The following is a 15,353-nucleotide window of genomic DNA, read 5'->3' as shown; positions in this document are numbered from 1 at the left end:
TTAATACTTACTTTTGAAATCTATTGCTGATGCTACTTCTAAAGACCAACAACTCAACCAGAAAAATAGTGAAGGTTGTTTTTTCTTTTCTAAAGTGCTTATTAGCAACCATATCCAAAAGCAATGGTTTTTAGAAACACATAACATTGAAAGGTGATCAAAGAGTCACTACTTACAGATTCAAATATGCCAGTTTGTAACTCTGCATATGTAAACTGGTTTTATCTGCATTAATGAAAGATTGCTTTCAATGGCCCTCAACTCTATGCTTCAAATCAAGACAGTGCTATTAGTATCAGCAGCATGAACAGTGACAGTGGAATAAACCCCAGCACATTTTAAGTGGATCACAGCAGACTAGAAAACCTGTAACAGCTTCTGGATATGTTATATATCCAAAGATGAGCCTTCTTGTTCACTCTGCATATACAGTAAACATGAAAAAAAATTCAAAACACTTCTTACCTCATTATAGAGCAGTTATAGTATACAAAGGGACTAAAATTCTTCTACTATTTAACCTAACTCTTACTTCTATATAGAGCAGACTTCATTCTCTCAACATTTAAAACAAAGCCTATTTTCACCAAGAAAGCAAGAAGGAATTAACAAATGAAATACCTAGCACTAAAAACCTGAGGAAAAAAATTATGTCCAATTCTGAAATGAAGCTTTTTTTTAAGAAAGTTTGATTTAAACATTCCAAAAGAGAATTTGCTTTCCGACAGTGAAACATCTGAATTCATTTCCATCATGTCATATTATCTGTTTAAATATCTGTTTAAATAACTTAGAAAAAAAATAAACATCTTATCCTAACTGCTTTCTGTATCAGACTCTCATCTTAACTCATGCCCTCAACATGAACCATTCAACAGTCTTATGGTGAGCGCCCCCTCAGGTCCTTCCTATCTATTTTCTGAGCCTTAAGTTTTTTTTACCCCTCCTTTCTTTCCCCTCCAAAAATCTTCATATAACCCAAGAGAAACTTGATTTAAAAAAAAAAATCACAACTTAAATATATTGTGATAATGCTACGTTTGATTTAAAGTAGTAATAAATTATAAATTGCCAAATAGCTTAATGTAATTCACAATGCAAATCCCTGGTAGAAAAAGAATCCATCTTGCCCTGAATATAATACAGCAGTCCAGTGATTTCAAATTACTTATGAAATAAAGACAAAAATAAGGTGCAAAATACTATTTATAAAAGTTAAGTAAGAAACCAGTTACCATAAATCTTTTTACAAACATAAATGTAATGTGCCTTCCTGCTTCTAAAAATTGCTAGGGAGGTTTATAATGAGTGGTTTCAAAAGTGACTTTAAGGAAACTAGAGATTGAGTCACGTATTATTTATAATACATATGATATTAAATATATATGTAATAATAATACTGCAATGGTGAATTTAATCTTTGGACCGGCTACTTTTGGCAAGTATATTTCTTTTTCCAAAGTCTTTGCTATAACTGATTAACTTTTAAATGTTAGTTTTCAAAAACTCTGCTACTTAAGTACTACATTAATAAGGAGATACCAGAAGTCTCAAAGAGTAATAATATGCCTACAAAATAAAATGAAGATTGTTCTTGTACCTTATGTTATTATAACAAATACACTTTAAAATAGATGACATTGCTAGGCCTGGATATTAAAAATACCGAAACCCTTAAAAAGGGGATGGAAAAGGAAAGAAAAATGGAAAATTCTTATTTAAAAATAAATCTGAAGTTCTTGCATTTCTTAGGAACTTGACTTGTCAAAATCAGTTTATCTTCTTTTGGACCAAGCTGTATCTTCCACCATTCATCTATGGAACGTGATGTTAATTCTCCGTTCTGTAGATTTCAGTTTGAATTTTCTTGAATGTTTGCAAAGCTGGTACTGGACTTGAGACGTTTGGCTAGATAAATCAGAAGTATTATATTTTAAGCATAAATTATCCAAACAATTATTTATTATTTTTGTGTAAACTATAGTATTCATTTATTAACTCTATGTTTGAATCAGAATAGATGATTTTCAATAGAAAATGGAATCAATTTTCTAAGAATTAAAGCCTAAGCCTATTTTCTTCTACCAACCTCAAAAAACATAACTTTGCTTGAAGCCATATATGCCTTTGTTAGAAGCAGTACCAAATAAAACAGACATAATTTATATCATCCTGAACATTATAATCTCAAATATGTAATGCAGCTAAGAGTACTCTACTTTAAAAAATGGAAGTGCTATAAGGTACAATAATATAATGATATATTTAAAAGTCTAAGTTAGAAATTCAAATCTAGATTTCTCTTAAAATAATTCTGTGATGCCAAAAAAAAATGTCGAAGTCGAAAAAAATTTAAATGGCTTACAAAGAAAAGTGAGTTGTATTACACACACAGACACAGACACACAAATATATATGGCTGTTAATAAAATATATACATCAATTTTGATTATGATGCCAATGGGACTGAGTCATTGGGGTTATTAAAGAAAATCATGCTATTTCACCTGGTAATACTCATGCTGATAGTTAAACACTGATGTTTCTCATGTTCCAGAAATGAAAAACAACCGTGCTGGAGTAAAAGTATCTTACATTGCATAAGGAGGAATCTCTCCACTTTAGCGGTTTTTCAACGTGATAGTAGAGGTTGTGAGTTAGAAGGTCTGCAATGGGACCCAGGCACCTACTTTTTTTGTTCTGCTTTAAAGCTCTGCAGACAATTCTGATATGCGCTCAAGGATGAAAACCAGCGTTTTAGTTTCTACCACAGCCTCTGCTGGTTTTCACTCTGAGCACAAGATGACAACATAACGTTCCGGACCAGTGTATTGCTTCAGGCTAAACTAAAGGGCAACTGAACCTAAAAAACAGCCCAAGCTAGGAGTCTACTCTTAAGCCTTCTGTGGATTTGGCAGGCAAACAAATTAAGAGGGCTTTATTTTTATTATTATTATGCTGTTTAAAACCACTAGAAGTAATCTAGCTTCCTACTAAGTACCAAATTTATTAAACGAAACAGGTGGCAATATCAATGAGTGCATAGATCTCCAACTTCCTTGTTTCCTTATTCTCTGATAAATCCCTACATCCTTCAAAATTCTACCCCAGGGGATACTAAAAACAAACCAAAACAAACAAACAAAAAAAACAGTTCTACCCAAGAGATCGTCATCTAATGATGAGTTCCAACATCCCAAATGCAGAGTTAGTCTTATTCTCCTAGTCTTATTCCAACCACACTGTATGTCTCCACTACATTTGTTGTAGTAACTGGATTATAGCAGTGCGTTCTTTGAGGGTATATATTGTGCCTTGTTCCTTTTTTTAATCCCTAATTCCTACCACAGGACTTCACAAATGGGGGCATAAAAAATTGTGGCATAAAGAAAAGTAAGTAACAAAGTCCATCAGGTAACAACATAAGAACTGTTTGCTTATACTAGCATTTTCTTAAATTCATAAACAATGCTTCCAGGAAACATTAATAGGTGTTATGCAAAAGTTCTATTGTCAAGTTTTGGGAATATAATCTTAGAGCCTTTAATTTATATTCAGGTACATTATAAAGATCATAAAAAGGAATTTCACAGGATTAGTATTATAAGGAACACACTCTGGGAAATGCTATCATTAAATACAATGTTCTTTTATTTGATGAATTTTTTTTATTTTTTTTAAAGATTTTATTTATTTATTTGACAGAGATCACAAGTAGGCAGAGAGGCAGCCAGAGAGAGAGGAGGAAGCAGGCTCCCTGCTGAGCAGAGAGCCCAATGCGGGGACCCTGGGATCATGACCTGAGCCGAAGGCAGAGGCTTTAACCCACTGAGCCACCCAGGCGGCCCTCGATGAATATTTTTGGGCACCTACTATAGGCCTGGTACTTTCTAGATGCTGGTGATACAGTGATGAACAAGATAAACAAAATCCTTATTCTGATGGAGCTTACAGTTGAGTCAACTGTAAGAGATAAACTAAGTAGAAAATAAATGAACAAACAAATAAGGTAGAAAATAAATGAAAACATTCATTTAAAAAGTGATTAAGTATCATCAAAGAAAGATTATAGATATAGGAGAATTAAAAGAAGGATGTATTCTTATGAGGGTCAAAAAGGTAACTTTAAGTAAGTAATCGCGGACCTAAGACCTGGATGTCAAGGAGTCAGTCAAGGGAAGTAGGGAGGGCCAGTATAAAAGCTTTGGGAAGGGGGCAGTGTGAATGAGTCCGGTGTTTGAGAGGAGCAGAAAGTTACCTACATAGAGCATCATGAGCAAAGAGAGAAGTGGATACAGTGAGTTTAGAAAGGTAGATGGGAGACCAGGTCACACATAACTTAGAAGTTAAGTTTCAATTTTATCCTAGATGCAACAGAAACACATGAAGGGTTTTAAGTGGGAGAAAAGCATAGTACGATTTGTGTTTAAAAAATTACTCTAGCCACTATACAAAGAATGGATTGTAGTGGGTCAAAAAAATGCAAGCAGGGATACCAGTTAGGGGACTCCTGCATGGGTGGTTAAGAGATGGGATGACTTGGGGTAGGGTATTATCATGGAGGTACAGAAAAGATAATTTAAGATACATTTTTGGAAGTAGTGTTATTGGTACTTGTTGATGATAGTGAAAAGGTGTGGGAAAGAGAATATGGGAATAGGGAAATAGAAAAAGAAAAGAATTAAGAAATTAAAGATATCAAGGTTTGTGGCATGTACAAACAGATGGATGGTAGTGCTTTAGAAAACAAACATACAAAAACCCTGATCAGAAGCAGTAAATATCTTTCACAGAGTTAAATTATTTGCAAAATAGATAAGATGCTAAATTTTAAAAGTACACCAAGTCCCGAAAAATAAAGTTTTTCAATAGTGAGTTCCCTGCAACACTTTGTTGTTATTCTAAATAAGTGCTTTTAGGACTGAGTTATTACCTATTTTACAGACTGCTAGCAATCTTTGAAAAGCTTTACTAAATACTCTCATATTAAAGACTCTTCCCTCTATTAGCTAGCTTCTCAAGGAGACAAAACATTACAAATTCAGTTAAAACTGATCTGTAAGTAACCTTTTTTTAGTTAGATATATTAGAAGTGAGGTTAAATAAACTATGAAGAACTAAGAAAGGCTAGAAAGAAATTTATTGCGGGGGGGTGCCTGGGTGGCTCAGTCAGTTAGGGATCCCAACTCTTGTTTCCAGCTAAGGCCATGATCTCATTATCTCCATGCTCAGTGCAGTCTGCTTGAGGTTCTCTCTCCCTCTGCCCCTCCCCCTGCTCATGCCCTCTCTCTAAAACAGGTAAAGCTGGAAGGAAGGGAGGAAGAAAGGAAGGAAGGAAAGAAAGAGTAAGAGAGAAAGAGAAAGAAAGAAAGAAAGAAAGAAAAGAAAAACATAAGGGAAAGAATTTTTATTTCATAGGTTCCTAGACTAGAATAAGTTTTAAGAGAAAAAAAGCCTAATTTTTTTCTACAAAAGGCATTCTCTATTTAAAAAATTAAAATTACTGGGGCACCTGGGTGGCTCAGTGGGTTAAAGCCTCTGCCTTCGGCCCAGGTCATGATCCCAGGGTCCTGGGATTGAGCCCCAAGTCGGGCTCTCTGCTCAGCGGGGAGCCTGTTTCCCTTCCTCTCTCTCCGCCTGCCTCTCTGCCTGCTTGTGATCTCTGTCTGCCAAATAAATAAATAAATAATCTTTAAAAAAATAAATGAATTAAAATTACTAAGGGATAAACCCTTATCTTCATCCTGATAATAAATAAGAAACCATGACACTTAGAAGCCACTCTTGTTCAGCTAGATGGGATTTTCTAGTTAGTGCTTTTTCTGCTCTGCCCTATTTGATGGGGAGTATGTGTTGAGCACATGCTGTATGTCAAGTAATGATCTTGCAACTAGGATTCTAATTTGTTCATAAATCATCTGTGTTTTCACCATAGTTTCTACGTGCCTTTTTAGATGGCTTTCTAGGTGGCTCTGCCATGGCTTCAATGGGCCTAAGAGCTGTCTATCTCCCTACTATGGCCATTTCAAGTCTGCAAAACCTTTGTTGCTATTCTTCTGTTGCTGCCAGCTTTATTCCTTGCTTTCTCAATTAAAACATCCGAAAGATCCCGTACTGTTGACTTTGATTATCTGTAATTATAAACTTCTTACATATCTCTTCTATTAGTAAGTGTAACTAAAATTTGAAGCAAAGAGCTTTTTCAGCTTAATACAGTTTGAGTTTGCAGAGTATATGCATCATTTCTAAAACAGGCCTAAGTGTTTAAAATACAGGTGTTAGCTAAATAAACAAACAGTTGTAAAAAGGAACTTACGTAGAATGAGTTTGCGCTTCTTTTGCTCCGAATGAAGAAAGCTACTGAGGTAAAAGACAACAGGTAGAAAGAGAATAAACACAGAAACAGCGATGACAGGCACTGTGTCACTGCAAGGGACTGAACAATTGAAAGTTCGACTCCAAAGTTTTCGGGTAATATTCATCTGGAACAGTAACAAATAAAATTATTTTATTTTACATTTGTCTTCAATTCATATAATTGTTTTATTAATAACATAACAGGCATCCAGAATTTAAATATATATCCCTAAAAAATCTATTGATAGTTGAAGACAATTTCTTCTGCCAGGGAAGTTCACAGTCATTATGTAAGTTTATATCCATATAGAAATTTCATATTCTAAATTCACAGCACCATCCAAAGAATGCCAACCTTCACAGATCGCAAACAGAATCTGTAACAATATGAATATGGTTAGACCATGCTTCATTCATTAAAAAAGATTGAAAAGGGTAATTATGTGAGGTGATGGGTGTGTTAACTAACTCGACTGTGCAAACCCTTTCACAATGTGTATGTATATCAAATTATCACACTATACACTTTAAATATATTACAATTTTATTTGTCAATTATACCTCAATAAAACTAGGGGGGGGAAGGCTTACAAAAAACAAAAAACCTTTTTCTTATGTTACATATATAATCTCACTGAGCTTGCCGCATTATTTTTAGACTGGAAATAAAAATATCAACTAAATATAGCTGCTCTTCAAGAGATGATATCTATGAAATGTTTAGCATATTACCCAAGATATTATGAAAGATTCATATGGCAAGCAATTTAAGTACATAATATCTAATGAGTCATGGAAACTGTATTAGATAATATCTTATTTAGCCGCATACAGTAAAAAGCGACATTTAGGGGCAGCAATACCTCATTTTCACTGAGCCCATGGTTTCTGCCAAACATGCTAAGTGATATATGGAAACTCTCAAATTTAATGTTGAAAATAAATTTAATAATGTTCTTGCCTGAATTTTGTCTGAGATTCAATTTGCAATTGGTGCTTTGTATGTTTACTGCTAAGTTTTGCTTATTATAAGAAGGGTGTTCTAAAACAGGGGGTCATGTTGATGTCCTGTGTAAACCAACATATGTCAGAGAATCAATATTCATTTTTCTTTATTTTAAAAATGATGAAATAAACTATTATTCTTAAAACATACATTTAGTATTTATAGAGAGCCTGTTGGAAGCCAGGTACTAATCCAGACATTACAGCAGTAAAAAAACCAAAAATCCCCATGGTGTACCCATTTTAACTTTTATATTAAGTGCTTTTTACCATCTCGAATATTATTGATGGACTATAGTTCACTCTGAGCTGTTATTCACAATCATCATTCTCAACCACTAAGTTTTTCAATTTGGACCTTAAGCTCTCTTTGAGCAGTAATTTCTCTTTCCTTGGATGCCTCAAAACTCATGAACCATAGTCCCATAAAAAGGCAGGAACGCCATCTAGTGGTGCCCCATGTGAAGGCAGCCTATACCATGGAGGAAAAGGCTCTTCTTGACCAATCAATACACATTACTAATAGGCTCACAACATGCTAGGCACTGGGCTAAATACTGAATAGCAAACAAAAAAAGGACATGAGGTCCTTGTCCTCATGTGGCTAATTTTTTAGTGAGGGGTGACAGGCTATAAATAAGAAAACAAATTAAAATTTTCAGATGATAATGAAAAATAAAAGCAGTGGGATATAAATGGTTGCAGAAACACAATGATAGCAAACCAAAGACTTGTTTAATCAGCAACAAGCGCACAAGAAACTGAAATGTAAACATATAACACCAATGCCTCTGCAAATGAGACATATCATCAAACTTGAAAGACCAAATGTACCAAATTCTCAACTCATTTATGAAGTACTTGATTAGTGTCCATTTTAGTTTGACAGATCAGGATATTCTAAAACTTTACTACTTATAACCAGTTATTCCTAGTTGAAGACAGCATATGCAGATTCCAGTATACCTGTAAAGGGGATAATGATACTAAAGGCACAATCAACAACACCACATAATACACATCATATCAGAAGTGAATTACTCACTGCATCTTCCACATCAATGCATAAATGTGTTCCAGATTCAGCCTTATTCTCAAGTTCATTCATTTTCTGCATTTCGTTGTACAAACTACTCAGAGTTTTATATGCTTCACGACAGTTTTTGCAAACTTCTGAATAATTCCTTAACTGCTGAAGACTGTGAATGCTCCCCTAAAACATCAAAGGCACATATAATATACATTACATCTCTTTAACATAAGCTATTTGGCCTCCTAGAGTACAAGTACAGGAAAAATACAGCACATTGAAGTGCGGAGCTGTGATGCTAGACAGACTAGTAAATCACTCTGAGCTTCAGTTTTATCATAATATATTGCTACCACTACCTGTATTATAGATCTCAAGGACTAGAGACCTGGAATGAAAGGCGAGCATACAGCAAAAACCAGGGGCGCCCGGGTGGCACTGTCAGTTAAGCATCTGACTCTTGGCTTTGACTCAAGTCATGATCACAGGGTCCTGGGATCAAGCCCTGCAGTGGGCTCCACGCTCAGTGTGGGGTCTGCTTGAGATTTCTCTCTCCCTCTTGCCCTCCCGCTCATGTTGTCTTTCTTTCTCTCTAAAATAAATAAAATCTAAAAGAAGGAAAGACGGAAGGAAGGAAGGGAGAAAGAAAACCACTGTACTAGCCACTGGTAACAGAGAACAACAGCTCAGATGCCAAATTACTAATGCCTAAATACCAAAAATGTCCTAAATCATCTGGTCATTATCTAGCTTACTCTCACAGAATAAATATGTCCTTGCCTGAGCTGACTTAACACTGAAGTCTGCCTTACTGAAACAGAGGGGACTTTATTACTGGGGAAGGAAAAGGCACCAAAACTACATCCCCACTCCGCTCTCTTATCCCAAGGTTTGTAATCCAGACCTCTCTAGTCAACAAAAAGGGACTAATGCCAAAGAATTATATAACCTAACATGAAGGTAGTGGATATAACATATAAGGTATCACATTACTGAATCTCAACCTTGTCTACTTCCCGAACCGACATTTGTCTTTTCAAGAACAAGTTTGCTAACCAGTCAGTTCACATTCCTGCTTTACTTCCCCCTTATTCTTTACCTTAGAGCCTAAAGGAAAATGCCGGAATGAAAGAAAAGAAGAAAAATTAAAGGAATTAAACTGATGTAGCCCCCACAATGTTACCCTCACCATCTATCTGACAGAGAAACAGTCTCTTTAGTTTTGCCACAAGAAAAAGCACATGACCTGTTTTTCACAGAACCACGGTGCATTTAGCTAAATGTGTTAGGTCAAATATAGAGCACAGAACCTTGAAGGGGGGAATGTAATTTAGCCACTGATATGAAAATGTAAAACGCACATACCTTTTGACAGAATAATTTCACTTCTAGGAATCTACCAGACAGGTAAAGTCAGAGAAATACTTCAAGTTATATGGAAAAAAAGACATGTTTGTAATTGTAAAATACTGAACCAGATAAAAATCTCCATCAACATAGGGGCTGACTGAATAAAAGACGGCAGAGCCAAACGATAAAAAGCTTTGCAGTGCTTGAAAGGAATGAGGAAGTAGCGTTCTGGGAAGAGGATGACAGAGCCCAGTGCCTTGTGTCCTGACTTCCTCACTGAAGAGGTTCAAGAAAAGAAAGGTAAATCCAGGCACTTGAGTAACACCTAAAATAGAAAGAGGTGACATGCAAGTCTCCTCACAGGAAGGTTGGACTGTAAGACAAGCTACAATACCTGCCCCAGACGGACTCACCAGAACCAGTCCCTTGTGAACCTTGATCCTCTGCACCCACCCACTGTCCTCTACATATGCAACACGTGAGCACAGTAGCCCTAACTTGCCAGCGAATCCATCCACAAAAAACAGTCTTTCCACAGCCAACAAGACAGTACAGATTTCCAGAGAAGCCATCTAAAAACACTTAACTACCCCAAATGGATCTGGTTTGTAATTTAAACCCACAGCCCAGCCCAGTCACTGAGCTTGGAGCCACGGCCACAACCCACATCACCAGTTTCATTGCTACCCTTGAAAGAGGACTTCATTACTTCCTTTTGACTCAAACTTTTTAGTAGGGTTTTTCTTTCCCATTGGTCTCTTGACTCAATTGGAAGACCCTGAGGGCAGAGCATCCCCTAAGGGGAGCCAACACTACCCCCTGAGGCCAGTATAAGAACTGCCTGGAGCCTGTAAGACCCCACCCAGAATGATTCCATGACAATGATCCGTTTGACCTTCAAAGACTACCTGCAGGTATCTGCCCACCTTTGCCCCACATTTTCCTTATATAAACCTGGAAGGAGTTTTGGCACTTCGGTGACAGTCTTTCAGAGGCTAGCCCATTCCCCATCCCCCACCCCTGCCCCACTTCCCAGTGTAGGCCTCACGGAAATTCCTTTCTGGTTTCAACACCATCACCATTCATTTCTCTGCCTTTGGATTTAGTCTGCAATGAGCGGCGAAACCTGGTGTGCTTGGGACCCCCAGAGCCAGGTGCTCTCGCACCCCTGTGTCCCTGTGCACCACTATCTCTTTAGCTGGTTCCCTTACACACATACACACACACCACCTTTAATATCCCCAGGACTCAGTCTTTGGGGCTTCTTTATATCATCACAGCTTCACTCACTCACATCCAGTCTCACGGCTTTAAATGTCATCTGTACCCGATCTGACGATTCTCAAATCTCTACCTCCAGCTCACGCGTCTCCCCTGCGCTCCAATTTCATTTATAACACTATTCGATATTTCAACTTAGATGCTTCATAGCTATTTCATATTAACTTGTTCAAGACAGAATTCTTAATCCCCAATCCCTTACAACCAGTCTTTCCTGAGGCTCCATCATCCTCTCAGCTACTCAGAGCCAAAAGCCTAGGAGAACTCTGGTTCTTCTTCCTTTTCAGCCTCCACCGTTCTCAGGAATCACCCAATCTACCAGCAAGTCCTCTTAGATACACTTCCAAAATATATCCTGAACTGATCTACATTTCTCCAACACTACAGCCAGTACCCCAGTCCGCACCATCTCTCTCCTGTGACAGCCTCTTAATTAGGTTTCTTCTTTCCATTCTTGCCTAGGTTCAACTGAGTTTCTCCACAGGGCAGCCAGAATGCTGTATTAACATGCAATTCCTATCATGTCACATTCCTGATTTAAATGGCTTCCCATTGTGCTTAAAATTCAATCCATATTTCTTCCTTTGTTCTGCACAGCTCTACATGATTTGGCCTCTGCCTATCTCCCCATATCACATTCATATATGCCCACTGTGCTCCAGCCAAATGGGCCCTCTTCCTATTCCTGGCACATACCAAGCTTATTCTCCCCCAAGGCCTTTATCCTTGCTTCTAAGGAAAACATTGTTCCCATGGCTGACTCTATCTTAAACTTTAGATCATCTCAAAATTCACCTGCTTGGAGAGGTACTCCCTGCCCACCTAATGTAGTACACTACACTCCTTTTTCAGGACTCATTACTCTTAATTACCTCATTTCTTTGTTATTAATCTTACCCCTACTAGGACACAGTTCATAAAAACAAATCTTACCTGTCTTGGTTACTGCTCTATCCTCAGTGCCCAAAACACTGCCTCCTGGCACATAATCAGTCCCCAACAAATATCTGTTGAAGTGAGTGCATAGAGCCTGCTTGAGGGAACTTTTGAAAGCCAAGCTACAGAAACCAAACTCTACATGGAGAGAGAAAGAGATTTCTTCCAGCCCTCCCAACCTGGTACAACCATCCTATTACATTACCACATAAGCACATAAGAAAGTAAGATGAGCCTAAGAACGGATATAAAAAGAAAACAAAATAAAAATAAATAAGAAAAAAAAACAAGCAAATAAAATTTTTCAAAGGGAAAATAGATTAATAGGCAGCAGAGCCAATGCCTTAATCAAAAAGAATTCATTCAGCAAATAGGAGGGAACTTTTATTTTTTTAAAGATTTTATTTATTGGGGCGCCTGGGGGGCTCAGTGGGTTAAAGCCTCTGCCTTCGGCTCAGGTCATGATCCCAGGGCCCTGGGATCGAGCCCCACATCAGCAGGGAGCCTGCTTCCTCTTCTCTCTCTCTCTCTCTCTGCCTGCCTCTCTGCATACTTGTGATCTCTATCTGTCAAATAAATAAATAAAATCTTAAAAAAAAAAAGAATCTTATAAAAAAAGATTTTATTTATTTATTTGACACACAGAGAGAGGGAGAGAGCACAAGCAAGGGGAATAGCAGGCAGAGGGAGGAGAGGAAGGCTCCCTGCTGAGCAGGGAGCCCCACTCGGGACTCGATCCCAGGACCCTGGGATCATGACCTGAGACGAAGGCAGCCACTTAACTGACCGAAGCCACCCAGGCGCCTCAGGAGAAAAACTTTTAAAAAATTAATAACAACCCAAAGTATGAAATAAATGTCCCTGAGCCCACATTGATATAAATAAATAAATGTGGAAGAAGTGGCGAATCCTCCTTACATAAAGATTTCTAAGTATTTTAAGTAAATGCTCACCCCTCCAGGACTTAAAGCTTAATTTCCCCACCCCCATTCCTGTTACTTCATAACTTGGTTCCAAAGAATAGAATATGGAAAGAGGAAGAAAAAGGTAACTTTCCATTGAAGAGACCTGCAAGCACTACCCTGTCCAGGTGATGAGGATAACACCATCAGGGATAAACCAGGTCATTAGTGTGTATCTCTGACAGGATGTGGCGAAAAGGACACTTCACTTCTGCAGTACTCTTCCCCAAAACCCACAGTCCCAGTGTAACCAGGGGAAAAACATTAGACAAACTCAAATTGAGGGACATTCTATAAAATATTTGACCAGTATTCCTCAAAATTATCAGTCACAAGAAACAGGAAAGACTGAAAAATTGTCACAGACCCCAGGAGGCTAAGTGTGGTAATAATGGGAAATAGATATTTGGTCTTTGCCCTGGTTCCTGGCACACAGCTCCTAAAAACCTTCGGAGTATGCAGATAAAAAGAGTGCCTCTGTATGCTAATCAGATGGCTGGTGGCTGGGGGTCCCCATACAGCTTCTGGATGCAGGCTGTTCACCAGAAAGCATGATTGGGGGTTGGAACTTTCAGCCCTACCTCTGACCTCTAAGGAGGGAAGAGGAGCTGGAGACGGAGTTAATCACCAGTTAACCAATCATGCTTACATAATGAAACCTTCAGGGGTGCCTGGGTAGCTTAGTTGGCTAAGCATCCAGCTCCTGGTCTCGCCTCAGGTCTTGATCTCAGGGCACTGGGATCAAGCCCCACATCAGGCTCTGCCCTCAGTGTGGAGTCTGCTTGAGATTCTCTCTCCCTCTCCCTCTGCCCCTCCTGCTTATGCTCTCTAAAATAAATAAATCTTCAAAAAAAATTTTTTTAAACATTTTTAATAATTATTAAATCACAAAGGTATCTCAATAAATTCCAAAATATAGATAGGCTTCATGTACTGGTCACAATTTCAATAAAACTTGAGATGTACTAATGCAAATAAAAGAAATCATGTCACTCCTATTAAAAAACAATCCTCCAAAGAATTCTTAAGTCAAAGAACAAATCAAAATTAAAATTAGAAATTTAGAAATAAATGCAATGTAATCCCTTTATATCAGAATCTATTTTCAGAAAGGCCAAAGTTATAAACTTTACAACCTGAAAAGTATTTTATTGTTGAGCAAGAAAAGCTGGAACAAAATTAACCAGTCAACTCAAAGAACTAGAAAAAAGACAAAATTAGGGGCACCTGGGTGGCTCAGTGGGTTAAAGCCTCTGCCTTCAGCTCAGGTCATGATCCCAGAGTCCTGGTATGGAGCCCCACATCGGGCTCTCTGCTCAGCAGGGAGCCTGCTTCCCCCTCTCTCTCTGCCTGCCTCTATGCCTACTCGTGATCTCTGCCTGTCAAATAAATAAATAAAATCTTTAAAAAAACAATAAAAAGACAAAATTAACTGAAAGATTCTAGGAGGAATTAATAAATGCAAAAGAATAAACAAACATGTTAAGGGGGAAAAAAAACCACTCAGGAAATAATAAATAAAACCAAACACAAGTTTTTGGAAAGATCAATAAAAACGAACATACCCTTAAACCTAAAGAAAACTCAAGGGAAAAAAGAACTCACAAAAAAATAGCATTTGGAATAAGAAAGGGAATGTAGCTACATATACAATAGAAATTTTAAGGAGTGACCAGTTACTTGTTATCCTGGAATGGATCCTTAAACAGAAAAAGGACATTACTGGGAAAAGTGGTAAAATCAGAATAAAGTCTGGCATTTAGTTAACAGCTCTGTACCAATGTTGATTTCTTAGTTTTGACAAACAGACCATGGTCTCATAGGCTAACATCTGGGGAAACTGGGTCAGCAATATACAGGAATTCTCTGCGTTACCTATGCAACTTTTCTATAACATTTTAAAAGAAAGTAACCAGTGAAAATCTGTGGTGGGGGAAGAAAAGATGTCATTCACAATGGCACCAAAAGCAATAGAATACCTTGGAATAAGCATTGGAAATGTATAAAACCTATATGAAACTAAATAAATCAGTAAGACTGTGTTAGAGGACATTTAAAAGATAGAGAAAAATGGTGGTTGCTGGGGGCTAGAGGAGGAGGACATGTGGAATCACTGCTTAATGGATACAGAGCCTGAGTTTGAAAAACTTCTGGAGACGGATGCTGGTGATAGTTGCACAACGACGTGAATATACTTAATGCCACTGAACTGTAAGTCTTATATTCTATTTTACGGCAATAAAAAGAGAATATACCATATTCCTAAACAGGAAAACTCAGTATCATAAACATGTCAATTATTTCCAAATGATGGATCTAAAATGTAATGTAATTGTAATAAAATCTTAAAATGATTGAATTTAACTTGGTTCTACGATTCATTTCATCAGGAAAAAAGGCTTGGAGTTATGCCTCACATCGTACGCCAAAAT

The 15,353-nt window shown here is 37.5% G+C and overlaps 1 protein-coding gene across 1 annotated transcript in view; it reads right to left on the bottom strand.

Annotated features, from left to right (window-relative positions):
- Nucleotides 1-954: 954 nt before the first annotated feature.
- Nucleotides 955-15,353, bottom strand: part of OSTM1 (osteoclastogenesis associated transmembrane protein 1) — a 36,721-nt gene continuing 22,322 nt past the window's right edge. The window contains exons 4-6 of the mRNA XM_080805151.1: nucleotides 8,408-8,575; nucleotides 6,317-6,482; nucleotides 955-1,908 (exon numbers count right to left, since the gene is read on the bottom strand). Coding sequence (XP_080661277.1) covers nucleotides 1,853-1,908; nucleotides 6,317-6,482; nucleotides 8,408-8,575 — 390 coding nt within the window. The 3' untranslated portion in view covers nucleotides 955-1,852. The remainder of the gene's footprint in view (nucleotides 1,909-6,316; nucleotides 6,483-8,407; nucleotides 8,576-15,353) is intronic.

The sequence above is a fragment of the Martes martes genome (assembly GCF_963455335.1).
Source record: "Martes martes genome assembly, chromosome: 6".
NCBI classification, from domain to species: Eukaryota; Metazoa; Chordata; class Mammalia; order Carnivora; family Mustelidae; genus Martes; species Martes martes.
The sequence above is the reverse complement of the archived record's forward strand: the minus strand, read 5'-3'. Positions and strand labels throughout refer to the sequence as shown.